Consider the following 27,562-nt stretch of genomic DNA (forward strand, 5'->3'; position numbering starts at 1 on the left):
TGCTTGTGTGTCAGTCCTGATGATGTGTGTCTGTGTTGGATGTGTGTCAAACTCCACCTGGGTGGTGCCAGAAACATGAGTTTGTTGGGTGCACAGGGGGATTTGCATGTCCACATGAGAAACCTTGTGTGTGCGTGTTTGTGTGTGCGTGTTTGTGTGTGTGTGTGCGCGTGTGTGTGTTAAAAAGCCAACACAAACAGCTGGGAGGCTGCTCCGAGTTAAAGTCCTGCCAAATGTGCTGCAGATTACTGCACCATTCTCCTTCTCTCATCTTTAATGTTTCCATTCGGTCCTTACTCCAAACCCTTTGCAGTTCCTCTCCCTGTGCACCCGTCACCTTTTCTTCCCCGCCGTTTCCCCCACCACCCCCTTCATCTCTTTCTCAGTCTGCCATCTGCTGGAGGAGAAAAATAACCGCAGCTTGTCCAAAGGCAGTGACACGGGAGCCGAGCTGCATTTGGCATTCCGGTGTTGTCCGTCCCGGGAACGGCGTGGCCTCATGATTACAAAAACATGGCCATATTTGAAAGGCCAGGTGGTTCTGTGTCTGCAGCAGCCAGCCTGAGACTGTTTTAATTAGTCGTGGGGAAAAAAGCACCCGCGTTTCTGTTTATTCATGAATAAACAGCTGCTGATCAGTGTTTAGTAAGACCACAGCTGAATAATCTTCACATTTGGGCATCTTGAACAGGGATTGTTTAAAAAAATCTGTTCTTTTAATGAAAGCAGCTCTTTTAATTCTTCTGCACCAAATTTATTGCAGTATTTACAAAAGAGTGATCAATGATACTGTAGAACAGGGGTGTCAAATATAAGGCCCGGGGGACCAGATTTGGCCTGCCAATGACTCCCAATACGGCCCACTGGACAGCTTTGAAAAAAAGTGAAGGCGTGCATAGATTTAATATTTTTAACTGTATTTTTACAGATTCCTGTTGGTAAATATCTCCTCCATAGCCATTCATACTACACCAAAGTAACTAAGTAATAGATAAAGAATTAAATTTTGCACATATAATTCTTACAGTTTAGTCATGCTGACAGATTTCTTTCATTTACTACAGAAGCATTATTTTAATAGAAAACTGAGACATGCTGCTGAAATTTTGCTGATTTCATCTTATGTGAAGCTGTCACGAGGATGTAATATGGTTAAACTGTTTTACACAGAGAGAAAGGGGGATTTTCTTCACCTACTGAAGGTAAAATGGGCTCTGTGTGGCCCGTGAGGTCAAACCAGTTTGACATCTCTGCTCTAGGATAATGAAAAAAGGGGAAAAATCCGTAAATGATGAAGGAAATAAAATCAAAACTTGAATTCAAAGCAATTTTTGTGATGTTACATTGCTATAAATCCCACCCAGATAAAAACATACGTGAAAGCCTGGTGCACACAACTTTAAGGAAACACGTCATTCAAACAGGGAGTTTTCAGATTAAAGGCACCACCAAGGATGCCCCGTGATCCCACATGGTTGGTTTATCAGTGTATTCAACGCCTGAAATCAGTCGATTTCCGCACGTCGAAGCTGCCACTTGCAGTTTTTAAGCAAAAAGATCATCGTACAGATTACTGTGAATTTCACGGGGCAAGATTTGTACTGTCCATCCATCACTTATAAGGCTGAAGTGTTAGCCATGGTGTGAGGTGTGGTTACACGTGGCTTGTGGTTTAACGTGCTTTGGGTGATCAGTAAGTCTTTGTTTTGTTGTTTCTCGATGATCTTTTCAAATTCCTCCGCTAGATTTTACTGGTGCTGCTTATGTTAGATTACATGGCATTTGAGCCACGTCCAACCTGAGAGCACTCGTGCATTACCAGCTCAGTTCAGTCTCACTGAAACAAATGGGACTCCTGCTAATGTTGCTCAGAGAGTGGCCTACATGAGTAGATGAGCGTAACATTTAAATAGCTGCAGGGATTCTCCTGCCTCAAAATTAGGCCTTAGCTACACTCATAAGCATGATTGGTCCATATATATATGAAGGCTATGAGGCTGTCTTACTGTGCTAAGCAGAATTTGATGTGTATTCCTGTCGTATCTAGACGTGCGATAATCAAAAGCGCATTATTTTATGCTCGAGTAAAATAATTGTATGTATTTTTATTCCAGTCACGGGGGATTTTTGTTTAAGGGAAGGCAAAACCTCTTTTTTATATGCAATGCAGAAGTCTCAAAAACTCAAGTATCAAATATGAGACACTTAAGGGGTTTAAACAGATAGTTTATGCTGATACTAATACTCATTTATCTCACTTTATCACAGGATTGTAGAGTGTGCAGGAATTGCAGGTTATTTAGTTATTTTCACTTTCAATTACCCATTTTAATTAGATTTTGACTCTCTTGAATTCAGGTGTAATTAAGCGCCTAGCAACAAGTGAGTGTGGGAAATTTCTTCTCTCCTCAATATATATATTATATATAATATATACAATATTCCTCAATCAGCTGCAAGTGCTGTTAATGCAAAGTAAAAGCTTGTAGGAACTGCAGCAACTTGCAAAGATCATGTAAAGTCTTCTAGCGTTAAAATCAGCATAAAAACTGTGTGCTGGGAGCTTCGTGGCGTGGGTTTTTATGGGTGAACAGCTCTTGGAGGTTCTTTTGGTACTTTTTTGTCTTATAGTGTATCTCCTTATTATATTTTGGGGGCTCTTATCTGTTATCCGGTTGTTCAGTGATGACGTGACGGATCCTACTTCCGGGCCTAAAGTAGTCTGCGTTTAATATGGCTTTTGTGTTGTTAACATGTTTAATGTTTTGTATTTTCTTCTATTTGATCTCAAAAAGCTCCTAAAACAGTCAGTGATCACTGTTGACCTCCCTCGGCTTTTATTACCGCTAATCATTTATTTAAGCTCAGTTTTTAAAACCTTAGGATGTAACTACAGCCCAGCCCATGCAGCAGTATATGAATGACTAACCTCGTATTGTGGATGGATTATCTCAGTTGTTCTCCTGGCTGAAGTTTGGTCCTTTTACAGCATCCTGCCATGCGATTACATTTGTTCCTGACCACCGAGAACACTCACGTTAACTTTTATCGAGTGGAAAAAAAGTTAGCTTGTTTATATTATGCTAACATAGCTGTGTCGCTAGCGGTCACGTAGCACATCATTATATACCAGCTAGCCAAACTTCAGTAACCCTACAAACGTCACTGCTGTTTAGTTTTCTGTCTTCATTTATGCTGGAAGTGATACAGAGCTGTACGTTTGTAATTTGTTTCCAAAACCCCTGCAGTCAGGACATGCTATATTGTATTTAGATAGAAGCTAGCGAGCTAACTCCCTGCTAACTTCTAACTCCGTTAAATGTCATAAATTCCGTTTTCATGATGCCGGATTTAGGGTTGCCAACCGTCCCTTAAAAAACGGAATCGTCCCGTATTTCGAAACAAAAGTACACGTCCCGTATTGAGCTAATAAGGGACGCACTTTGTCCCGTAATACAGTGAGAATCAAAAGTAGTCTATAAATGTTATGGAATTAACAGCTTTGTTTGAAAACATAATTCCCAGCCCCTCTCCTGCTTTGTGACCAATGAGCTGACAGCACACTTATGACAATTCGAGTATGACAATTCAGATTACCGCTCATCTCATTGGTCGAGGAAAGGTCGCTTACGGAGAAAATACCGGAAGACAACAGATGACCACAACAAGAAGCATGGCCAACAGGGAAACAAACGCCGCACTGCGGTGCAAGTCTCGGACGACAGTACACCTAAAGCTGGGCAGACACTGTGCGATTTTTTCAGTCGCGTTATTCAGCTCCTGCTCAAACTGCACGATTGACTCGCAGGGTTAGAAGTTGCATAGGTCACGATGCAGGTCTCACACTATACCGCCCGATGCTCTGATGCGACCTGAGTGCTCACACTGTGCCGTCCATAAAATGAAGGTTATAACAGAAAATCTGTCGCTCGCTCTCTCTGTCTCTCACTCACACAGACACACCACCACCATCAACTTTGCTAAATTGCTAATGAAAAACATTGATCAGGCAGCTGTGATTGAGCAGCAGTGTAAATCCAACTATTTTCACGGTTGTTGTGGTCGTGATAATTTTGTGAGCCACATCGAAAAGGCTCGGATGAGCTTTCCAAAGTTCTACAAGTTGTGCCTCCATCGCTTGTGTCCAGATCACACGCTGCACAGCCGTGCTGCTCCGTCTTTTTCACGCGTTTACGTGTTTGCGCGCGAGCAGTGTGAGCGGCTCACGAGCGATTGATGATCGGGAGCTGGTCGTGAGGTGTTAATCACTTCTCGTTACCCCACGTATACTACACGACGCACGATGAAGGCCAAAATCGGTCCGATCACTCAAAAATCGTCTCAAAATGGGCCTAAAACCGCACAGTGTCTGCCCAGCATAATGTTTGTTCCCCTCAGAGAAAGGGAAGAATGGGAAAAGGAAAACACCTGGCTGGAAAAAGTTAATATGGGCATGTGCAGTGAATATCAGCGCTATGTGGCCAGAAGTGTGATAATATAACTTATTTTGTGTAATAAACAACTGCAAGGATAGATGATTACAACAAATAGATGACTAATACATAAAAGTAATACATAGATGAATAATGATGATGAGTTAAGATGCGTATCATGGGAACAAGTGGGTTTACAAACAGGAGCAGCTGATTAGCATTAGAAAAGCTGAAATAATACCTCAGCTGAAGCCAATTGTACTAAATGCACTAAATGTGCACTGTTACAAGAATATTTTTCTTTCTATTGTTTTCTATTATTTTAAGTTAAGCAGGACAGAGTTCTTTTAAAGAAAGATTTACTTATATTCTCAAAAGTTAAGCATGACAGGCTTCTGTTTAAGAAAGAGACCTGTTTTATTGTGTTAATGTTGTCATTTTGAGCTAAAAATAAATGGCTAAATGATCATTTGTTTCACATGTGTTCATATCACAAAGAATACACATCTGCTTAAATCAAATTCAAGTCAAATGGTTAAAAAAATAATTTCACACACAAAAAAAGAGCTAGAAAATTCACCACACTGGGAAGGGTGAAGAAACTGGCGCACTCGCCCTGCACGTTCTACCTTAAATTATAATTTTTTCATGGATTGGCAACCTACGGATGTTAAACTCAATTGTTACACCTGGTAGAGCAGAACGCTGATCATTTTATTAAAGATGAAAGACTTTAGACAGTTTTTCAACTCTCAGTAATGCCATAGTGATCGTTTGATATATGGACCTGCAGCAGAGTTTAGGCCCAGACACGGCTAGTGACTGGGCCTAGTGACTTAACGACCGGACTGCAGTAGGACACTGGAGAAAAGACTGGAACTTGTTTTCTTCCTGCTGTAAAAGAGGATTTTCTGTCCCTCCTTTAGCTCTTTTCTGTCCTTGGTATTTATTTTTTTTTAACGAACATAAGAACATGTTACATTAAAATCATTTAAAGTTGCTAATGAAGCTCTTTGACCTGATGCTGAATTAGATCAGCAGTGGGAAAATGTTCTGGAGGGGGGGACTGAAGACAAGTAGAGGAGGAGAGGGAGCTGGTGTCACTGAGTGAGTCTGCTGGGAACAGCATGCTGCTGCTCATTAAAGGCAGAATGATATACCGAGTGGCAGAAAACACACACACACACTCTTACATATGCGCTCGCACAAATGCGGACGCTTGCTGTAATTTGCCTTGGCAGATGAGACGCTGATCTGACACTGAAAGCGGTCCGATGACAGCGCGTAGGCAGCGCAGAGCAACACACACACACACAAAAACACACACGCAGACACACAGAGTCAGGACAGCTTACGCAGGCTGGCAACTCGTGAGTTTGTGTGATCACAGTGACGTTTCCAGCTCTCTTATAACCACAGCGGCGTGCCATTAACCTTCCCGTCATCTTGATATATGTGCGTGTGTGTGTGTAAAATGAATTTGATGCCTTAAATCAGCAGGAATAGCAACTACCATGTGTGTGTGTCTGTGTGTGTGTTGTCACTGCCGACCAGACAGGTTCTTCCGGTTCTATTTTTAGCCTGGAGGAAGTCGGCCTGTCCTTACATGAACACGCAGACGCACACCTGCACGCTCCACCTCACCTCTCAGGAGTTACGTCTGAGGCGGGGGTGGGGGAAATTGCTCAAACACATGCACACCTGAGGGGGGAGTGGTTACCTGCCACAGGGAAGTTTGCGAGAGAGGAAGTAGAATTGCATTGTGTGAGAGAACCGCTAGTGTGAAACTTTTTATGTAGACAAAAGAAGGAAGCATTCGAATATAAGAAGAAGGAGAAGGGAAAAACGATGGGAAGGAAGGAATCCAGATAGCACACAGAAAGGAAGTAAAAGTTTCTTACCACCGTCCTGAGGATAAGACTGATTTTCAGTGAAATGCTGGGGCTGTGTAGGTGCGGTGGGTGCTGCATTGCGCCCCTGTTGTTCGGGCGAGGGAAGGAGGGTGACGACAAGTGGCTCAGCCACGAGGACCATCTGGAGTCGGCTCACTTTGGGAAGGCGGAGGAGAGCCGGCTGGTTGAGGAAGAGGTCAGTGTGAGAGGCAAAAACCAACAGCCAGATAAGCCCAGTCCTAGACTGTGGGAATGTGTGTTTGTGTGTGGTTTTTTTTGTAGTTTGTCAGATGGATTCTTTGCATTTTCTTTGCTGCTTGTTTAAAAGTACAAACTTTTCTTGACATCATTCTTGACATTTTCTTCATACCACACCAAAGTAACTAAGTACTGGATAAACAGTTAAATGACATAAAAGTTATGTTTTATTTACAATCTACTGTCAAAAGTCTGAATCACAGAGGCTTCCTGTGTTATGATTACAGGACAGTCCTGACAGCGAGCTGCCAGAACTCTGTAATTTTACACATTTATTTCTTACAATTTCAGCCCAGTCATACTGACAGATTTCTTTCACCACAGCAGCGTTTGTTGTAAGTTGTAACTCAAGTTTATTGTGTCATGTATGAAAACTGCAACATACTGTTGAAAATACACTTCTTGTTTTCTTATATTGAGAAATCTCAGGGACGTCACAGAGAGGACAATTTCACAGCAGGCTGTAAGTGGCCCATGATGTGAAATGAGTTTGACGCCGCTGCTCTAGGACAGTTAGCTTTTCTCTTCAATGATTTTAGTGTTTGATACTTTAAAGAAACCCCAAAATATCACTCTGTCTCTATTTGTGTCCACTTTATAGGTGTGAAAGTTTGGCTTTAGCAGCTCCTGGTTTCCAGAACAAACTACCAAACATATATTGTTGCATTTTCATGTCCACGCAGCTGCAGAAATGAAGCTAACTATTAACTCAGACAGTAGGTGTGACTGTTTGTTAAGGTATTGGCCTTTCTGTGTGGAGTTCACAGAGAAGTGGGTTGTTTGGGATTGGCCGTGTCCGTCTTCTCCTACAGTCTCAGGTATTGCTCATTTCACCGAGTGGAAATAAAACTGCAGGAAGTTTTTGTGCAGCAGTCTTTGTGTTTACGCCAGAATACTGGTCGAGTCACTCGTGTCGCTCTGCTGTCTGGGAGAAAGTCCAAATTTCAGTGATTTGTTGATTGAGTGTTTACACTGAACACTGAAGGTCAGTCTTTCATGCAGGACGGAGGCTGACAGACGTGTGTGTGTGTGTGTGTGTGGTCTGTTAGAGAATTAAATGAAGGGAGAAATAAATCAGGGTTGATTCAGTCGGATGTTTGTGTGGATGTGGGCGCCCTTCAAAGCTCCGGGTGTGTGTGTGTGCATTTCGCAGATGAGTAAGTATATGTGTTAATGTGCTTCAGTGTGCATATCCACTTCACTGCCCTCCTCTCAGTGTTTGTCTGTGTGCGTGTGCCAGGATGATTGTTGTGATGTGATTAGTTTGCTCTAATGAATAGAGTGATCTGTGTGACAACATCGCTCAGCTGGAGAAGAGAGGACACACTGTGACCTTTGAATATCACATATGTCTGTTTATATGTGAAACACACGTGTGCTGTTTGCTCTGCCGATATGTTCCTGTGTGCAGTTCAATATAGTCCGTACACTGAATTAGCTTGAAGAGGCTTTATGGCATGTGTGACACCCACTGTGCTCAGGTGTGTGACTCAGTCAGGAAAGCTAAGGAAACTTTACCTGGGAAAGATAAATTGGTCGGGCTCTTTATTGTTTTAATGTAGGGACTAGTTCCTTCTGCACGGTGATCAAAGGTTAATGACGACTCAGTGCAATTAATAAGTAGCAAAAGACCAGGGATGCTTGCGTAGCTCAGTTTTAAATGCACAAAATTAAGCTCATCGCAAACTCTAGCAGTAGGTGTGACTGTTGACGAATTTAGTCTTGGTCTTGTAGCTGGACAGCGGAAATTCAAAGAGAAGTGAGTGAGTGGGAAGTTCAAGTGACAGATAGTGATAGATGGAGTTTTATTCAACAACAGTTGTCTGAAGGCGCTTTAAAGAAGCAGAGACTTGGTGATAGCAAAGGGGAAGAACTCGTTTTTAACAGGAAGAGACCTCCGAGTGAAGTAGGCTCAGAAAGCGGCAGCAATCTGCTTATAAGGTAAGTGGAAAGAAATGACAGATTAGAGGAGCGTAGGTTTTCTTTTTTCCTTTGGTGGATAAAAAAGGTTTGCAAAAGTTGCTTTTTAATTGTTGTTAAATGGGGGGTTGAAATATATCTCTGTGGGTGAAGGGACGAATGGTAGTTACAGCATGTAAAACATTTTTCAGAATAAATTGGCAAATGTAGGCAAATCGATTGAATTTGCATTTGAACATCTGCTGGAGAAGACTGAACTTTACTTTATCTGATTTTGCTGAAACGCTTATCACGTTAGCTTTTGCCAGCTCTAAATCAACTCAATTTCTCAATGTTTTCCATATAACCTGCATTTTTCATGCGCTTGGGATGTTTAGGATAGTAAGCTAACCTAGCCAAATGTTAGGCCCTGGTTTGGGGATGGGGTCATTAGGCTTGACGAGTTTCTCTGTGTTGGGTCTGACTTTCAGGTTGTCCTTTACTGATACCCTGGGCTGCAATGCTGTTAGCGTTCGTCAAACAAAACCGCTCTGATTAGCTCCTCGACTGACGGTTTGTGACGGCATTGTTGTGGCAACCACGGATAAGCTTGATTGGTGGAACATGGTGGTTACACCTCACCGTTATCTCTAAAGTGTCAAGTGGGTCAGTGGAAAGAGACCTTTACACCTTCCTGTTGGTGCATTTTGTTCTTTCTTCTACTTCCTCAAGGGACCGTCTGCTTTTTGGTTTTCTTTCAAGTCAACTCTCTAGAGCCTGTGGTTGATGTAGTTTTTGCATCTTTCTCTTTTTGTGTTGTTCCTCTTCCTTAGTCCTCACCGCTCTCGCAGCTATACTTCTTTTTTCTCCTGTTGTTAATGATCCATACCGTGAGCCTATCTGTCATTGTTCCCACCATCGGTCCTTTCCTTTCTGCTTCCTTTTCTCTCCGTCTTTCTCTCTCACATGGTGACAATATGAGATTTTCTCTCCTGCAGGGTATGAAAGCACATTTATTCTAAGAAAGAAACAAGCACACTGAGAGCACAAGCAGCTGTATGCGCCATTACTAGGCGGGATATCTCATGGTTGCACATTGACACAGACAGACGGAGACACACGCACACACACTGCAAGAGAGAAATGAGATTGTGATGGAGCGATGAATTAGATTTATCACTGGTTCGGCGGTGCCTCTGCCTTGTATTACTCCCACTGTTCACACAGCCAAGGACATTACTGCTAAGAGAAATAGCCGGAGAAAGTAAGACAGAAATCGCATGAGATGAAAGAGGAAGGTCAGGAGAAACATAAGCAGTAACAGAAGTTATGGAGGACTGAAACTGTCAGAATCATCTGTATCATGGACTAGTAGATACATGTGCTATTGAATGCACCAAAATATTTAAAGTAAATGGTAGGTATCAATATATAAAATGTGGACAGATGCTATTATCTTGGGTTTGCCTCTGTGGTGCAGAAAAAGGCAATTAGACTGATGTTACCAGTAGCAAGTATATAAATGTCAGTGTCTATCTTTGTATCAAATAATCCCATTTGATAGTAATGGCTGTCTAATCTAGGTTGGCTCAGTTCCTCTAATACAGCGGTCCCCAACCTTTTTTTGCGACACGGGCCGGTTTATGTCCGACAATATTTTCATGGACCAGCATTTAAGGTGTCGTGGATAAATACAACAACATAAAACCAGTACCGGTACCAAAAAAACAGAAGATTTATTTATAATACACAGGAAATTCTCCAGGGAAACCGATTTAATGATAGAAATGATGTAAAAAATCACGATAAAAACCCTGAAAACCATCAATTTCGCACCAAGCCTCAACTCTAGCGGCCCAGTACGAAATGGCTCACGCACCAGTATCGGTCCGTGGCCCGGGGGTTGGGACCACTGCTCTAGTAGACGCAGTCTTTTCTGTTGTGAGCCTGGCATCCAGCTGGCGTTAAACCCATGACAAACACAGAATGACAGAAATGCATTTAGATCAGTAAAAATAAACAAAAAGTAATAATTTTGAGGCGTAAGATACAAGGTGAAATATAAGGACTGAATGAAAAGCCAAACCCTAGAGATGTTAGAAGCGTAATGCATTAATCTTCTTCCTTTTCTTTTTGTTTGCACTCAGACCACTAAAGATAAAAATAGCCAACTACCTGCTCTGCGAGATATTATCAAATTTGAATACTTTCACTTTTGAAAGCTCCTGTTTGCAATTTCCCTTAAGGGAAGACTTCCGCTCCGAAATGGAAACGCTGCCAAGTGACTGCTGAGCCACCTGCCATCGAACCATGCCTGAGCTGAGACGTTTGTTAATTTTCACTAGGAAAGTAACGTACACGTGTTTTTGAAAAGCACCTGAAACCTCCCCCAGAAAACTGATATTAATTTCACAGTGAAAAATAGCTTCAGACCGTATCCTCAAGCAATGAAAAAGATCTTGGATGGAAGTTGACATACTTTCACACACGATTTAACTCCTGGAGAACCGGTTTGTTATGCAAGTCTTATTTGCTGAAAACAATGGTAAGAAGAAGGTAAGATGTGATTACCTGCAGTCCTCCTGGTTCGGCTTATTGGCTGAAAAGTTAGCTTGAATAGTTCTTGAGTTATTCATTAAGACAAAGAAACGGAGTATATGGAATGCCATGAATGCAAAAATATCTTGTAAGCGCTCTTTAAATGACCTTTACTCTGTTACCGCTGGTGCTAGACACAAAATTCAAACTGTTTTGGAAAGAAGAGACATTGAGCTTTATGGGGACTTTTGGTGTATCAGGGTAGCACAAAGCATTTATAAGGTATTGCTGTCTGAACACAGACAGAAAAATGAAATCCACCTAGATTTTTCCATGTGCACTTCACATTACCATAACTCTTCAGCTTTGTGGAGTTTTACCTCCAAAATGACTAAGAAGTCCACGTGGCATGTGCGACACTTGGAATAAAGTGTTAAGATGAAGAAACATTAAAAAGGAGCTTATAGCAGTTTTCACAGATGCCTTGAAAGTGAATTCTTTCCAGTTTTATCACGTGTGTGATACAGCTGTTTTCTGCCATGACATGCGGGTGACTCATGCAGGCACACAGTTATTCTCTTTATGTGGAAGCCTCTGGGCTGTTACGGAGGCAGATCTAGTGATTTGTTGCTACATTTGGTGATGAATGTGCAGGTATGCAGGGAGCTGCGCGTTTTTAAGATCCTATCTGCATGTGCCAGTGGTTGTTACGAGAAACGAGGATCTCCATGGCGACCCCCTCCCGACGTCCTGTCTCAAATTGATTACCCATGGGGGATTCGGCCCTCTTGCACCATGTAGTCACAAACAGGGGGAAAGAAAGAACGAGCGCATGTTAAGCAGAGATGAGGAAAAAAGACAATAACAGCCACCGTGGCAGAATTGGTGATGAGTTTCAGCCAAGCGGATCGATTGTATCAAATGAAATCATTCGATCTTCTGACGTTCTGACCGTGGTAATAATTTCTACGTGGCCACGGATGACTGCATCTCCCACCTGCTGCTTCCCTACCTGACTTGAATGCTGCATGAGTGTACTGCAAACCAAATCAAACGTCGTTATTTGCTGCTTTAACAGATTAGTGTGCTGTTTTTGGGCCCCTGATCTCATCCACACACATATCGGGTGAAAATACAGAAAAAGCCCAGCGCAGCCTTTGGGCTGATGCTTCTGTTTTATCGTGACAGATCCAGTCGACACCGCTCTGCTCATGTGTGCAGCTCTATCTGTCTTTGTTTGACAAAAGCAAGCCATCCGAGTGACACTATCCAAACCGATCTCCTTCTGTTTACGTGTGAACTCCGAGAAGAATAGCTGTCACGTCTGATATTCAGAGGTTCTGGATGCGCTAACGTCTGTTTTATCTTCCTCCTCCTCTCCTTCTATCCCCTCTGTCTCTGTTCTCTCACTACAGAAAAGTGTGAAGGAGGGAATCCTGTTAAAGCAAACAAGCTCCTTCCAGAGGTGGAAGAGGAGGTACTTCAAACTCAGAGGGAGGACCCTCTACTATGCCAAAGACTGCAAGGTACAGAACTGTGTGATCGTTTTACCGCCGTAGCTCTTAAACTGTAACATTTTTATTTAAATGTAACTGGCTAAAAAATAAGCTGATGTTTTTTTTTTTTCTCCCATTAGTCCCTAATTTTTGATGAAGTGGACCTATCAGATGCCAGTGTGGCTGAGACCAGCACCAAGAACATCAACAACAGTTTCACAGTAAGCCCAAGACAGGCCTTATAAATGACTACAAGGTGGCCCTTTAAAACTTTTCTAAGGGCAAATTATGACAAAATAGCCTACATGGACTAATGCTAGGTCAGAAATAGACCGTTTTAATGGATGCCAGCTCAGCTATTTGGTGGTGACATGGCTGTTTTTTAGTGTAAAAGATTACTGCTAATCAGCTAATTTAGTTAGCTAAGTTAGCTTGTCTGGTTAGCAAGGTGTGTTTGTTATTCACTTTAATATAACAGGTAATGTTAATTTTGGCTTATAAAAAAGTTTAAAGCAAAATGTAGGAATTGAACTTAAGGGGTATACAGAGCTGCACAGAAACCTTCTGATTGCTTTGGTCTCTAGGAGACTGCCCGTAGTTTGCACTGAAGACGGCAACTTGTTTGCGCACGCTTGCTAGCTAACCACCAAGCAGTAGAAACCTGAAAAAGAGCGACGCAATCCGGAAACAGAGAACATTCGTCTTAAAAGTAAAAGTCGTCTTCATACCAGGCTTAATTAACTTCAGGATTGATAACTTCTAATAAGTTTGTTTAATTCAGGATTTTATTTGGGGACATCTATCTGAAGAACAGCTGGTGCCTCCATTAGCCTGTCATGCCATATTGCTCAACAACTACAAGAAATTCAAAGATTGGAGTCAAGTTTTTTGCTCTCTTCTAAACTTTCTTTCTTTCTTTCTTTCTCTCTTTCTCTCTTTCTCTCTTTCTTTCTTTCTTTCTTTCTTTCTTTCTTTCTTTCTTTCTTTCTTTCTTTCTCAGGTGATCACTCCATTTCGCAAACTAATGTTATGCGCTGAAAGCAGGAAGGAAATGGAGGACTGGATCACGGCGCTGAAATCCGTCCAAAAGTGGGAAACCTACGAGGTTGGTGCTTCTCATCTCTGTGTCGGGCTCTTGTTATGTTTCAGCCCCGTCCTTCGTTCTCCTGGCTGACTTGAGAGTAAACTGGGCCAAACTGATTATCATTAGGTAATAGCTAGTCATGAGTATGTAATTAATTTTGATGAGACCAGGCTTTCACAGCTCAGTTCTTCTTGCATCTGTTTTTCACATAAATGATCCACCTTCACATCTTCTCGTCTCCTTTTTATCTGCCTCTCATTTCAGCTCTTTGCCAACCGATTGATGTCCTCATAAAACCAAGCCTCCTCTTTAATTGGTTATAAAGTGGAAGCTCTGATTTTTTTTTTATGAGCTTATATTCTCTTTGATTTTTGGCTTTACTAGGCTTTTTATTATAAAAGTTAATTTGGGGTTTCAATTTTTGCCTTCTCATCTCTAGTTATTCATGTGATGTGATTTTAAGCAGGTGATGAATTGTGCAGCCATCGTTCTCCTACCTCAGCCTAGTTATTTTTTTTAACTGTAGTTCCGGGAAAGTTCTCGTTTTTGTCCTTTTGTGTTTCCTCTTGTGTAGAGAAGTGCTGACGCGTTTCAACCTCAATGTTTCTCCTTCCCACCCCCCCCCAGGCCAGTCAGTTTAATATGGAGCATTTCTCCGGGATGCACAACTGGTACGCCTGCTCGCACGCCAGACCGACCTTCTGCAACGTTTGCAGAGAGGCGCTGCCAGGTGTCACCTCCCACGGCCTGTCCTGTGAAGGCACGTAGACACATGCACACACACACTGCATCTGTGTTCTTGCGCTCACTCATATGAAGTCACTGGAACGTCGAGTCACTCATGCATTAATTTCTAAGAAACAATCCTACCATTTTTGGTCTAACAAGAAAAATTACATCACCAGCGTTCTCTTTGTCTGCGCTTGATATGCAGTAATAAAGTAGCTTTAAAGCTCTTTCCTGCACTGTGACAATGGTTGCTTAACAGGTTTGTGATACAACTGGAGACAGTTGTATAAAGTACGTCACCTCTCATATCAGGGGTAAAAATCAGATTACAGACATACTTTAAATCCACTCAACACATTCAATTGTAATTCAGAGACAACTTCAACAATCCAACGACAGCCTGTAAGCCAGAACTTGGCGACAGTGGGAAGGAAAAACTCCCTTTTAACAGGAAGAAACCTTGAGCAGAACCAGGAGGAGCAGCCATGTGCGGTTGGGGGTTTAGAAGGGAGGAAGACGGAACAATTTCTGAAGAGTACAGGATTTTAAGAGCTTATTTTGAATAATATCTCAGTGAACATTAAAATGCGTAAAACCACCTCAAAGTCTATCAAGATCATGCCAGAGCAGCAGGTCGCCATATAACCCTTAAGCGGCAGCTCAAAATCCAACAAATAACGGCATTTACACGTGCAAGAAAGGCCAAAACACACAAAAATCTAGGTTTACCAAAATATCCATGTATGTCGACCTCAAAGTCCAAGAAACTAGAAAAGGAGACCAGTCTCCTTCAAAGTAAAAGCACCATGTACCCAGCGACTGCCAACAACAACCCGCCAACTGATCAGGAAAAACACGTTTTTCCCTAGCAACTGCATGTTGCCAGGGTATCACCAGACTCAAGGTCTGTGTGATTGAGGCTGCAGGTTTCCAATTACCATTAAAGAGAATTTCTCTTCTCAGAGAACATGTTAGTACCTGAGGGCTCCTTTTGTTTAATTTCAGCACAACATATCTTGAAGAAAGAAAGTGTTACAGGTATTTAAGTAACATTTTATTTTAATTTGGTCCCTAATATGAAGTTGATTAGGTAAAACACAGAAATTAACTGATTAACTCTAATTAGTCGACCCACTGTCCTTGTGTACCTGCTTCAGATTAATTTTGTTCTCATGCTTTAAAAACCCAGCAGTACATTTACCATAGACTGTATCTAAATGATGGCAAAACTCAGCAGTAATTAAGCAGTAACCACCTCTGAACTTGTGGATCCCTGCTTAGTTTTTTTGTTTAACTTGTAGTGACCATATTTGGACTCAGTTTAAATATCATTTATATAAAATTCACAACAACAGCAGCCACCTCAAAGAGCCTTAGCATGTCAGCTATTGCACAGATAGCTGTTATAACCTATAACACAGAAATAAAATATCAGAGCTTCAGTGACCAAAAGTGCAGATGACTGTAACGAGCTTTTAGTGCTTTAACTGTGACTGTCGCTCAAAGAGGCCACGCCCCAATTGATAACTTTAAGCATCAAAAGCCACGTTATACTGCACATGCTTTCTAACTAAAACTGAGTTTTGCAGCAGGCTGCAAACATGTTTGTCTTTGCTTTAAAGTTGTGCCTCTTAACATGGGAGCCTATGGGGACCAGCCCTCGTTTAGAGCAGCCTCAGACTAGAGGAGCTGCAGTTTTTAGCACCCCCTCCAGCTGCTCTCCAGTCCATATGTACACTGTCTCATCATGTTATCGCATAGTTTTACACAGCTCTATCAGGAGTACAGTCACACACTGTGACCATCAGGAAGCTTACATCATACACTCACCCAAATAGAAGAGGATAAAAGTGGAGACTTCCAGTGTGTCTGACATGATGTTTGTTCATCTATCCTCTGCAGTTTGTAAGTTCAAGGCTCACAAGAGATGTGCTGTTCGCTCCACCAACAACTGCAAGTGGACCACGCTAGCCTCCATAGGAAATGACATCATTGAGGATGAGGATGGGGTACGAGCCGAGGCTTACTCACGAGTTGCATTTGGTTTTGTTTTCATGCAAATTATTTTGCCTGATGTGCATACCTTTGGTTTGATGTCTTTAGAGCAGAAGGGCTTCATTCGATATGCTTTGTTTATTTATTTTTCCCTCCAGGTGTCCATGCCCCACCAGTGGCTGGAAGGCAATCTGCCCGTCAGCGCCAAATGTGTGGTGTGTGATAAGAACTGTGGCAGCGTGAGGCGACTGCAGGACTGGCGCTGCCTCTGGTGCAAGGCTATCGTAAGTGTGGATTGAGTTTAGCCTCCATCCCATCAAAAACTGTCACGCTGAATCAATATTAGTGTTTATCTGGGGCATTGCTTTTAGCTGAGAGTTATTTCCAGCCTTTCTTATTTGAACTTCTGTCATTCGAATGCGTCGATGCCCACGGAAATGGAGTCATAGCAGGGGTGCACTGGGAAAAGTGTGCGATGCAAACAGACTCAAAGCAGCTCCATCCAATAATGGAGGTAATTCGGGAAGTGATGTTGTCAGCAAAATAAAAGTGCATCATTTGTCACATTTAAATATGAACGCAGGGTTTTCATTAAGCACGATACACGTCTCGTTATCTGGAACCGTGTGAGCGGCTCCGTACAGAACAGAGAGATCAAATTCAGATAAATTCATAAGATTCAATTATCCCTTTATTTGTTTGTCTGCCCTTGGGACATGTTGACTCATGCGCAGGAAATTGTGATTCTCCACATGAGACGCTCCTCCCACTTCTCTGGAAAAAAACAACCAAGAGCTTTTTATTGTCCTTGACTTCCCGCTCTCACCTCCTCCGAAGACTCAAGGTCTGAAAAGTTCAGCAGAGTCATCAGACTAATGGGACGGCACATAGATTGGCAGCAGAGTTTCCCGAGGGGAGGAGGAATAGGAAGGAAAGTTAAAATGAGAAATGGAACAGGGGCTGATAAATTCCTGTCAGCTGCAGGGCTGCTGAAACTGACCCGACGCTTCGACCGCCTCAAGCACGATGTGGAGAATCATTTTTTGTGTGCGCTGGAGTATTAATAATATTTAGGAGGGCATTGACAAGCTGGTTATAATCCCGCAAAGAAAGTGGCACAAGGACCAACAGCACTTGGTGCATCTTAACATAAAATTAAAGTCCTTCAAATTCTGCATAAAATACGTAGACGTTTTAGTTAATTTTTCATGCTTTTAAATTCATTTAAACCATTATTTTGTAATGTTTTCACGTATAAAAAGGATAAAATAATCTTGCCTAATAGAAAAGAATACGTAAAAGTTTTACAGAGAGATGCCCCTGAAATCTGTGGAGCATTTTATTGCCTTTCAGCCCATTGTTCTGGTTTTACAGCCAGAAACGTTTCGTTTTTTTATTGCAGTAGCTGTGATGTACTAGACCCGACTGTACAAGTGAGAAATATTGACATCGTAGTAGAACAGTCTACTACGATGTCCCCACACAAGTGATTTCTGTTTCTTTGCCCTTGGGGTTGTTTTGGTTTTTCTTTTCGTCAGTTCCTTTGGCTGCTATTTTTCTTTCAAGAGTCTAGTCCAAACAAACAAGGAAAACAGAAAGCAGTGGAACAAACAGAAAGACTAATCAAATTTGATGGCAGTGGCTGGGAATATAAATGCTAAATCCCACAGGCCTGCAGACGAGTCGGCGATGGGCTCGTACACAAACACAGTAAGATGTGCAACAGAAATCAGAAATGGAGACCGTTTGCCTTCGAAGTTGCTTTCTTTGAAATGTGCAACCAGCATAACTTTTACTTTGAAAGTGAACCTTCTTCACTTCACTTATTCAAATTTAACTACCAGTGGACTAGTAGTTAGCAAGTATTTGCAGGCAAACATGAAAAACTACAACTGTGTGGCAGCTTCTTTGCAACCGATTTCAACTAGTAAGACGCAGAAATCTCCATGAACCGCCAGCCAGTCGGGGAATAAGCCAGCCAGTTTCCCTAGCAACTGAGTGTTGTACCACGTCCAACTCTTAAGCGAAGCACGTATGACATCCCATGAGAAACCTCAGTAGGACAGAAAGTCTTTTCCAGTCACAGCTATCTCCATCTGCTGGCCTTCAGAGAAAATACAGGTTTAAGGCGCTTTCTGACCTGAGAGCTGCGTCCATACCGTCTGTCCCCAAGTGGCAAAGAAAGTATGAAACTGCAGCTCCAATATTAACTAGAGTAAAACCAGAGTGTGCATATATATAGTTTTAATATAGTTCTTCCACATGTTTTAACGTGAAATACAGTTCCCATTACTTAAGTGCAACAGTACAATTAGGCAGGAGACTCTGTAAACAGATTGATTTAGCTCTTTTCCACTCTACTAGTGCACTCAAAGCGTTTTATGTGCCTTAATCATGCATTCATACAAGCACCACACTTACTAACTAACATTGGAAGGAGACCTTGGGGTTCAGTATCCTCCCCAATGATCGAACCTCCAACCTTCAGTCAGTAGATGAGATGAGTTGGGAGTTGATTTGGGATAACTGGGAAATTACTGAAGTGAGCATCGGGCTGCTGAGTGCATTTTTACCCATGTGGTTTGCACTATAACCACTTACCCTCACATTATGGATTAGTGTCATTTCACCCAGTGTACACCAAAAGACCAGCCCAAGCATCGCGCAGGAAAGCCTGAAACAGCCGCTCTTTACTTAATAAGGAGTACACAGGAGCCTGTCTTTTATTATGTTTGTGCTCTACTGTAGTGGGTTTTGAAACACTGATGTAGTCAAACAGAAAAGTCCAGTGGAAGTATTCAAACACACACAGAGATGTAGCTTTACTCTATCCTCTTGTTCCATTTAGCAAGAGCGGCATTGTGTTTTTTGAGCGTTCAGGCCAAACGGGCACACATAATGCGAAGTCTGATCCTCGGTATACAAAGACACACGCGCATACACAGGCTCGCACACTCAAATGAATCACAGTGGCATTTGTAAAGGTTACAGAACTGGCATTTTGGTGGGTTTCAGAGGGATGTAATGACCTTTCTGCTTCTACTGAAATATAGAATTACTGGAGACCACTGACTCTGTATGTGTGTGTGCGTGTGTGTTCACAGGTCCATAACAGCTGTAAGGAACAAATGGGGAAGGTGTGTCCCTTGGGCCAATGTCGAGTGTCCATCATCCCTCCAACTGCACTTAACAGCATCGACTCAGACGGTGAGACACCTCTTACTCCCACCCACATGGACACACAGTATTACTTTTACAGTAGGTTTTAAAGTTCAGTCATGTAATGAAATTGTGACTTAGCCCGACTTGGCTTTTTCTACTGACACTGACAATTTGTAATTCCAAGTTACTAACCCTTATCCCTGGAATTTGTGCATCTATCATCAGCAGTTTACAGTTTGAACACGGTCCCAGTGGCGTTTGAACTCCACGCTGTGAGCTATACAAACATTTCTGCTCGTTTACAGGCTTCTGGAAGGCCACCTCAGCGTCCTGCTCCAGCCCTCTTTTGGTCCTGGTCAACTCTAAAAGCGGGGACAACCAGGGGGTCAAGTTCCTCCGCAAGTTCAAGCAGCTTCTGAACCCAGCGCAGGTCTTTGACTTGATGAACGGAGGGCCAGAGCTCGGGTATTTAAGAGCTTTTTCTTTCTGAGTCCTTGTAATATCTACGGGTCGTTCTCCAGTAGAACATTTAATAAGTGTTGCTCTCTGTAAACACCTGCCTCTCGTTCTCTCCTCCTCAGCCTGCGCCTCTTCCAGAAGTTTGTGACATTTCGTATTCTTGTGTGCGGAGGAGATGGCAGCGTGGGCTGGGTGCTCTCAGAGCTGGATAAACTCAACCTCCATAAACAGGTGAGAACAACGAGGAGGAGGAGGAGTGGATGTTGCCGATGATGTAACGCCGATGGGTAGGAGAAAGCAGCGAGATACCTGTTGTTGTGTTAATCTTGATGCTGGCGAAAGGTGCTTTCAGAAGAAACACCAGCAATAAGCCAAGTTTACATACTTGAGTCTATAATGGAAGTCTAATATAACATTGATCCTGACTGGAGAGGGAGTGGTTCATGGTAGAGAGAAGGGCAACACAGCCTCCTTAGCTGAACTAATTCATTCATTTTATTAAATTAATTTCACATAAATTGATGTTGTGGCAGATTAACATGGCTTTTATGTTAAATTAATACTAATTTTATATAAAGTGCCACGTCTAATCAGTTTTGTTCCAGGCTAAATGAATAAGATTAACTGCTTAAGTCAGCTTTAAGATGTTAGATGAACAAATCAAGGAGTCAGAATTTTTGTAACCTCAGCATGATTTTTATAGATTTGTTGATCATTTAACATTGCAGTTGAAACAAACCTCTCAGAGAAGTTAACTACAGACAGTTTATTACCGGCACTAAATGAGCATCACTTTTCTGTCTGCTGCTGTCAGGCCAACAGGTGTGGTTAGAAGTTTATATCCACTCATCCTGGGAATGAATGTCATGGTGATTTTTAATTATTTTAAAATATAAGACAAATATACACATGCCCAGTGCCCTCTGGAGACAGCAGCACTGCAGCCACGGTGGTGCCAAGCATGGTGATGGTAGCATCATGCTCCGGGCTGTTTCACTATCAGTGCTCTTGGTACGTTGCACAAAGTGGATGTAATAAAGAAGGCAGAGGACTACCCCCAAATTCGTCAAAGTCATGTCAGATCAGCAGCTAGGCAGTTTAAGCTAAAACAAATCAAAGACATGTAGCCAAATATTATTGGGCGTCTAAGTATATTTTTAAGCACAGGAAAGGGTGAGGATGTCCCAGAAGACAGATGTAGTGCAAAACTAAGCCATTGCAGTGAGCTTTGTCGTATTGTTCTGTACTTTGCATCAGTTTCTCGTTTCTCCACGTGTCTGTAGTGTCAGCTGGGCGTGCTGCCTCTGGGCACAGGTAACGACCTGGCTCGCGTTCTGGGCTGGGGCGGCCTCTGTGACGATGACGCTCAGCTCCTACAGATCCTGGAGAAGCTGGAGAGAGCCACCACCAAAATGCTGGATCGGTAAGACCAGAGGGAGTGAGGGTGGAAACTTTGGTTTCAGCTGGGTTGGCTCCTGTAAAAGTCCTCTGAATTTAAAGGTCCAGACTGAAGTGCTTTTAGCTGTTACTGCTAGTGCACTGTAAGTGCAGTTTAATTTATTTGTTTGGGTTGTGAGACGAGAGATGTTCACGGTGCTTTCTTGAAATAACTTGCTGGAGGAGGATGTCCCAGGTGAACGAATTAATGAAAAACAGATCTGGTCCTGTTAGGTTTTTATATTTCGCTTCATTAGGTTCACTGAAGGGCTGCAGACAGCAGCAGGTGATACTAAAAGTAATAAAAAGAATTAAATAAAAGCACTACAGGCTATTCATTTCTGTCTGCACTCCTGAGAAAGATTTATAAAATTAAAAATAACTTTTAATGCCACAGAGTTCAGCCAGCGACGGGCACAAAATGAAACGGACTGAGTGCACAGACAAATTCATACAGAGCCCCCGAGCTTCACAGAATGTTGGAAACCACCTTTTCATATTTGCCATAAATGGTGCCGATTAAAACCAGAAAATGAGCCGCAGCGAGCTTTTTTCTCCCCGTGTGCCATCATGTGAATCCAACACAGCCTTCCTTAGCCTCAGCGATTTTAAACAATCCAACAGTGACCTCTTAAATGTCCGCTTCTACTTGCACCTTATTTTTAAGATTTTGACTCATAGCACAATTAACCACAGAGTAGGTCATCATTTTTGTCAGATAATTAGATTAAAAGTTTTCCAGAAGGGTCCAACGCCACACTGCCTAGAGGTCCAGTGGCTCCAATTATCTAACGTGACATCCAGCTGACAGCTAGTGGCTGCCTGTGCTGGCACAGCTGTTACTTAATGATGTCTGTAAACATGTTTATTTCTGCTGCAGATTTGGGCATTTTAACGTGGGAGTCTGTGACTTTTCAGCCTCGAGTGGAATTGCAGTTTTTAGCACTTCCTTGTGAGGCTCACTTGTCGCTCAGAGGTGCTGCCACGACCAAAAAACTGAATACGTGATCGGAAAACTGGAATATCAAGCACAGAGTGTGGCGTTTAAGCTCAGGAAAAATTGGATTTGGATTTTAAAATCTGCAAAATAATAAGGAAGTAAAGAGTTATAATGAATGATTTGAACAAAGTAAAATATTTGTAATAGAAGGAGTAAGGGCCACGACATGGATAAACTTTAATAAAGAGCAAATATATTAAACTTTACTAAAGTAAATGAACTAGACCAGGAAAGTTAAACTCATTTCACATTGTGGGCCACATACAAACTACTTTGATCTTAAGTGGGCTGAACCAGTAAAACCTAAAACTTTTAATGGCTGTGCCCAACACTACGTCTTGGTTGTTTACATGAGAAAGAAATGCTGCTGTAGTAAATGAAAGAAGTCTGTCAACAAGGCTCTTTCGGCTTAAGTTGTAAGAAATAAATGTGTAAAAGGACAGAAAGATCTGTAGCATGTCATTGGACAGTAATTATAAATAACAAGGTTTTTTATTAACTCACAGAAACCATTCGATTTTTATTTATGTAGTTAAACCACTGTACCCATCAGAAATTTTTACAGTAGATAATAAAAAAAACAATTACTTAATTACATTGGTTTAGTATTAATAACCATGGGGGAGGTTTTTATCTGTAGAAGTTATGAAAATGCAGATAAAACTCAAAGTTATTCACTCCTCCACATTTTCCAAAGTCGTCCAGTGGGCCAGATGGGAGTCCTTTTGGGGACCGAGTCTGGCCCCTGGACCTTATGTTTGATGTGTGATTCTGGAGAAATCGTGGGGGGTTGCTGCTACTGCCGGACTCGGTCTGTAGGTTGATGCTAAAGAGCTGGAGGTAAACAGGTTGGCTTCAAACGCTGAAGGGAGAGAGCAGTTTCATACTTGTTGTAAAAAGTTAAAACAAAGCTAAATAGAAGGCTTTTATGTTGAAAATCTGGCACCTCAAAGCATTTTTCAAATTTCACAGCTTTAAAAGGCTAAAAGTCACAGTGGGAGTAACCCTCATGTTTGATTTGGCAGATTTATTTATTTTTTATGTATCTTCATTTTTTTTACATTATAGAGCCACCATCAAAGCCTCTTTGTAGCTTTCATTGAATACTCAGTCTTTTATTTTGAAAATTAGACACAGTTTTTGTGAACTCAATAACTTCCTGGGATTAAATGAGGCTTTTATGTTTTAAAAAAATTCAGATTTTTAAAGCGCACAGGTATTCAATTGAGAAAAACAAAGGCTTTTATTTTGAAAATCTGACACACAAACCCATGACCTGCTGTTAAAAACTGTCAGGCTCCAGGAATGTCGTGAGTTGACTCTATTGACCCTATCCTATCCACGCTGTTTTCCAATGGCGTTGGGACTATAAAGAACCAATCACAGTGCGTGGTGCCAGCATTTGGACACTCCCTTTATTGTCACTTAAAATAACCTGAAGCTTATCTTAGTGATGGAGCATACTCTACATACCTGGCTGTAAATGTAACTGTTCAGGTTGGCCTTCTTCCTGGTTCTTCATGCGGGCGATGATGTAAACGGGAGATAAAATGCCTTCCGTGCTTCAGCCATGAGTTTGGGGTATGTTTTCTTTAACTGTTAATCATCTACCCCAACCGGTCACGGCAGATGGCTGCTTCTTCCAATTTTGTCTTTTGGTTTTCATTCAAGTAAACAAACTATTCTGGAGTAAAAGGACAGTGTAGGCTTTACCACACGCTGCGAGTTGTGACGTCTTTTGGGTGAAATTAAATGATAACGCAAACTTTTTTATAGGCAGCAGAGGTCAAACTTCTCTTTGAACTCACCTTGAACTGCAGGTCATTTCTTCATTGACCGCTTATCTGCTGTTTGAACAGGATAAGGAGGCTGTTGCGTCTTATCTCTGTGTGATTATCTGATAACGGTTTTCTTTTTTTTATCACTCTGTGTTCCTTAGATGGAGCGTGATGACATACGAGGTGCCCACCACCAATAAACAGACGCCGATAGTGAAGGAAGAGGACTGCCTCGATTCTCCTCTACAGGTAAATCACCCCGCACGGCTCCTTTTTTTTTGTTTTTGTTTTTAAAAAAGAGGCTGTCTGTCTCTTGACAGATGGTGACCGTAAATGGCTGAGCTTCCAAGCTCTCTGAAATTATTTTGGAAAACATCCGCTGAGAATCAATTGAGCCTGGCAGCTGGAAACCAAAGCAATCAGACTCAAACCACGGGGAGCGGCGGTGATATCGACAAAGGGCAGCTCTGTGTTTTCAATTCAAGCTGAACGCTGCCTCTCAAATGCCAGATATGCAGTAGATGGTGGTTAACGTGCTAAAATCATCTTCACTCACATAAATTAATCCTCTTTAAATGATTTTGCCATTGTAGTAAAATTCCAAAGAAACTGGAGTTTTTTGAGTGATAAATGGGGATTGACTAACTCCACCCTTACCTCTTCTATAGGAATTCAGAGGGTAAGTAGGGTGAGAGCTGCTCATCAGTAGCTCTTGATTACCTGCTCAGAGTGTGCAATGCTCAGAGAAACGGCGAAAACCCCACAAAAGCTTCATCTAAGACTTTGGCCCACCAAAGACTCCAGTCTGGCCTACTGGACAGCTTTTGAAAACACAAAGGAGGGAATAAATTTTGTAACTTTACAGCTTATTAGGGTTGAGCCCAAGCTCAAAGTGGGCTGTATGTGGCCCACGATGTAAAATGAGTTCAACGTTCCTGCTCTCCAGGCCTCAGTTAAGTCGCGACGGTCCAGTCAAAGTCCAGAGCTCAAGTTGATGAAACATTAGAGCTGTGCATAAACAAATGAATGAACATCCTGTGAATGGATGAGTAATACGAACAGGTAATTCATGCCTTGTCACGTCAAACATGACCTGTGAAAAGAAGTCGCACAGGTTTATGTGGCACTTGTGACAAGAGATACCGTACTAATCATGCATTTAAGAAAATGTACCATTTGAAAAAACATATTCAGGCTTGCCGTTTGCGCACAGAGATTGACGGTGTTAGGAAATGTGGATGAGACAGTCAAAGCTTTCACAAATTAGATTATTTTGCAATTGCTCCACAGTTTGTAGATGTAGTTATTTTGCAAAGTGGTGAACCTCTGCCCATACCTCATCTCTGAGAAACTCACCAAATAATGTTCCTGACCTGTTGCTAGTTACAAAATCTTTGGCCAAAATAAAACTGAAATCAATCTAATCTTAGCTACATTAAATCTGATAATTAATTCTATTAATTCTATCTAAGATAATAATGTTAATCATCTTTAGGGGACTGAGTTTGGGTTCCATATTGCCCAAAAGTGGATGATTTTGCTGCTTCAGTTCTCAAAAAAAGATCTTAAAATAAAAGATCTGAGTAGGCATATGCTAGTAGTCAGTGGTTACAGCCTCTATTAAAAAGAAAAACAATAAATGTCATCTTAGGTCCTTTAAACTCACATAATTAGTGCCAATACCAGTAAATTAATATTTCCAGATGAAAGAGAAAAATATCTTGTGGCACTTCATTAACCAGAGCGTTTGATCAAACTACAGATCAAGTTTCTTTGGTTTCTCTGTTAACTTGAAACCTTCCTCTCTTCTTCTCAGGTTCACATCACTCAGTATGCAGACTCCGTGGCCTCCCACCTCGCCAAGATCCTGGACTCGGACAAACACAGTGATGTCATTTCCTCTGCCAAGTAGGTGCCACGAATGCTTCCAAACTCAGCAATGAGACAAGAGGGGAGGAAAGTAGTAGATGGGAGGGTAAAGGATAATAATGATGGGTGAATGAAGCCTGGGAGAGGGGCTGACGATGAGACGGGGATGTCGAGTGATTGTCTTGGTATTTTTTAAACGTGTGTGTGTGTATGCTTTGCTCTCATCCTGAGGTCACACATACACTTGAGAGTGCGAGCGTGTCTGTGAGTGAACGAGACAGATGAATCAGTGTTTAGGGGTCATCCTAAGTGCATTAGTACATTAGTCGTCTCCCTTTGGGGAACGGTGCAGCAGGACTCGTCTCCATTTCTCTGCATGCGTTTCTTTTAAAACAATGCTTATTTTAGTTCAGACCTGCAGCACATTTACAACACCTCGGCGACTTTCAGGACACGTTCACAGCAGATTTTCCATGAAATATAACAATAATAACTTCTTTTTAAAAAACTTTAAAGCAGCAAACAGAATTTTAACAGGATTTGATGTGTGAACAGAATTCAAGCACGAAATGACATTAAAATAATATTTATGGAGTTCAGCTGGGTGCTGTTCTCACCCTGAGTTTACTATCAGTGAAAACTCATAGACGAGTCTGGTGGAGCTCCTGCACAGGGCCGGGACTTAATGGAAAAAATGGGATGTCACTCTGCCAGCGAAGCCATTAGAGGAGTAAGTAATGTAAGCCTGCCGTCACACTCTAATGGAGCCCTCTAAACATTAACAATGATCTCCCACTAACATGCCAGGGACAGTAGAGACAAATAAGTGTGCTAGATTTACGAGAAAGTTCGAGAGAGTTCTGGGATTTGGCACACAAAAATCTAAAACCTCACCTGGTTTACAGTTAAGCTAGTCTCTCCTTCAGGATCATCCCCTGGTGCACCTCTGGACTTCTTTCATTGTGGATTTGATTTTTAAATCTCTCCCTTGAAGTCTGTTACCGGAATATGTGTTAGCTGTGCCTCTGTGATGCTGGCTGCAACGCATTTAAATTGCGAATCCAGCAAGTTGGGCCTGAAATGCAACATTTTGGGCTCTTTTAAACTAATATCTCATATCTAGAGACCCCAGTTCTGTCAGTTTCTTTCACTTATCCAATTCAGGGTCGTAGGGACTCTGGAGCCTATCCCTGTGACAGTCGGGGTACGCCCTGGACAGGTCCTCAGTCGATCATAGAGCTAACACAGACAGACAGACAGCCACCCGTTACGCAAACGTCCAGTTTAGATTTGCCAGTTAACCCTGTGGGCTGTGGGAGGAGCTCAGAATATCCGGACAGAACCGATACAGCCACGGGGAGAACATGCAAGCTCCTCAAGGTGCTAGGTGGTGGATTCAAACCCATGACCTTCTTGCTCCGAGGTGACAGCAAGTGATCATCCTCCACACAAATTTGGATCAGTTTGAAACAGAAGTTGATTTTTGCTTTTGGACGTCCAAGGTGTGCAGGGAAGATTCAGTTCAGTTATTTA

General features: G+C 42.1%; 1 protein-coding gene across 4 annotated transcripts in view; it reads left to right on the forward strand.

Moving 5' to 3' along the window:
• The window catches only part of si:dkey-172j4.3 (diacylglycerol kinase delta), a 93,630-nt gene that overhangs the window by 47,880 nt on the left and 18,188 nt on the right, over window positions 1-27,562 (forward strand). For 3 of the 4 annotated variants that reach the window (XM_042228346.1, XM_042228348.1, XM_042228347.1), the window contains 12 exons: window positions 12,436-12,546; window positions 12,657-12,737; window positions 13,517-13,621; window positions 14,228-14,360; window positions 16,232-16,338; window positions 16,483-16,608; window positions 19,429-19,531; window positions 19,792-19,951; window positions 20,068-20,176; window positions 21,229-21,368; window positions 24,322-24,409; window positions 25,977-26,068. In XM_042228346.1, the coding sequence (XP_042084280.1) occupies window positions 12,436-12,546; window positions 12,657-12,737; window positions 13,517-13,621; window positions 14,228-14,360; window positions 16,232-16,338; window positions 16,483-16,608; window positions 19,429-19,531; window positions 19,792-19,951; window positions 20,068-20,176; window positions 21,229-21,368; window positions 24,322-24,409; window positions 25,977-26,068 (1,355 nt within the window). Of the gene's footprint in view, window positions 1-5,162; window positions 6,522-12,435; window positions 12,547-12,656; window positions 12,738-13,516; window positions 13,622-14,227; window positions 14,361-16,231; window positions 16,339-16,482; window positions 16,609-19,428; window positions 19,532-19,791; window positions 19,952-20,067; window positions 20,177-21,228; window positions 21,369-24,321; window positions 24,410-25,976; window positions 26,069-27,562 lie in introns of those variants that run through there. The other variant, XM_042228349.1, reaches the window with a different exon arrangement.

Source organism: Haplochromis burtoni, unplaced genomic scaffold (assembly GCF_018398535.1).
Source record: "Haplochromis burtoni strain Fernald_Lab_line unplaced genomic scaffold, NCSU_Asbu1 Contig_319, whole genome shotgun sequence".
NCBI lineage: Eukaryota > Metazoa > Chordata > Actinopteri > Cichliformes > Cichlidae > Haplochromis > Haplochromis burtoni.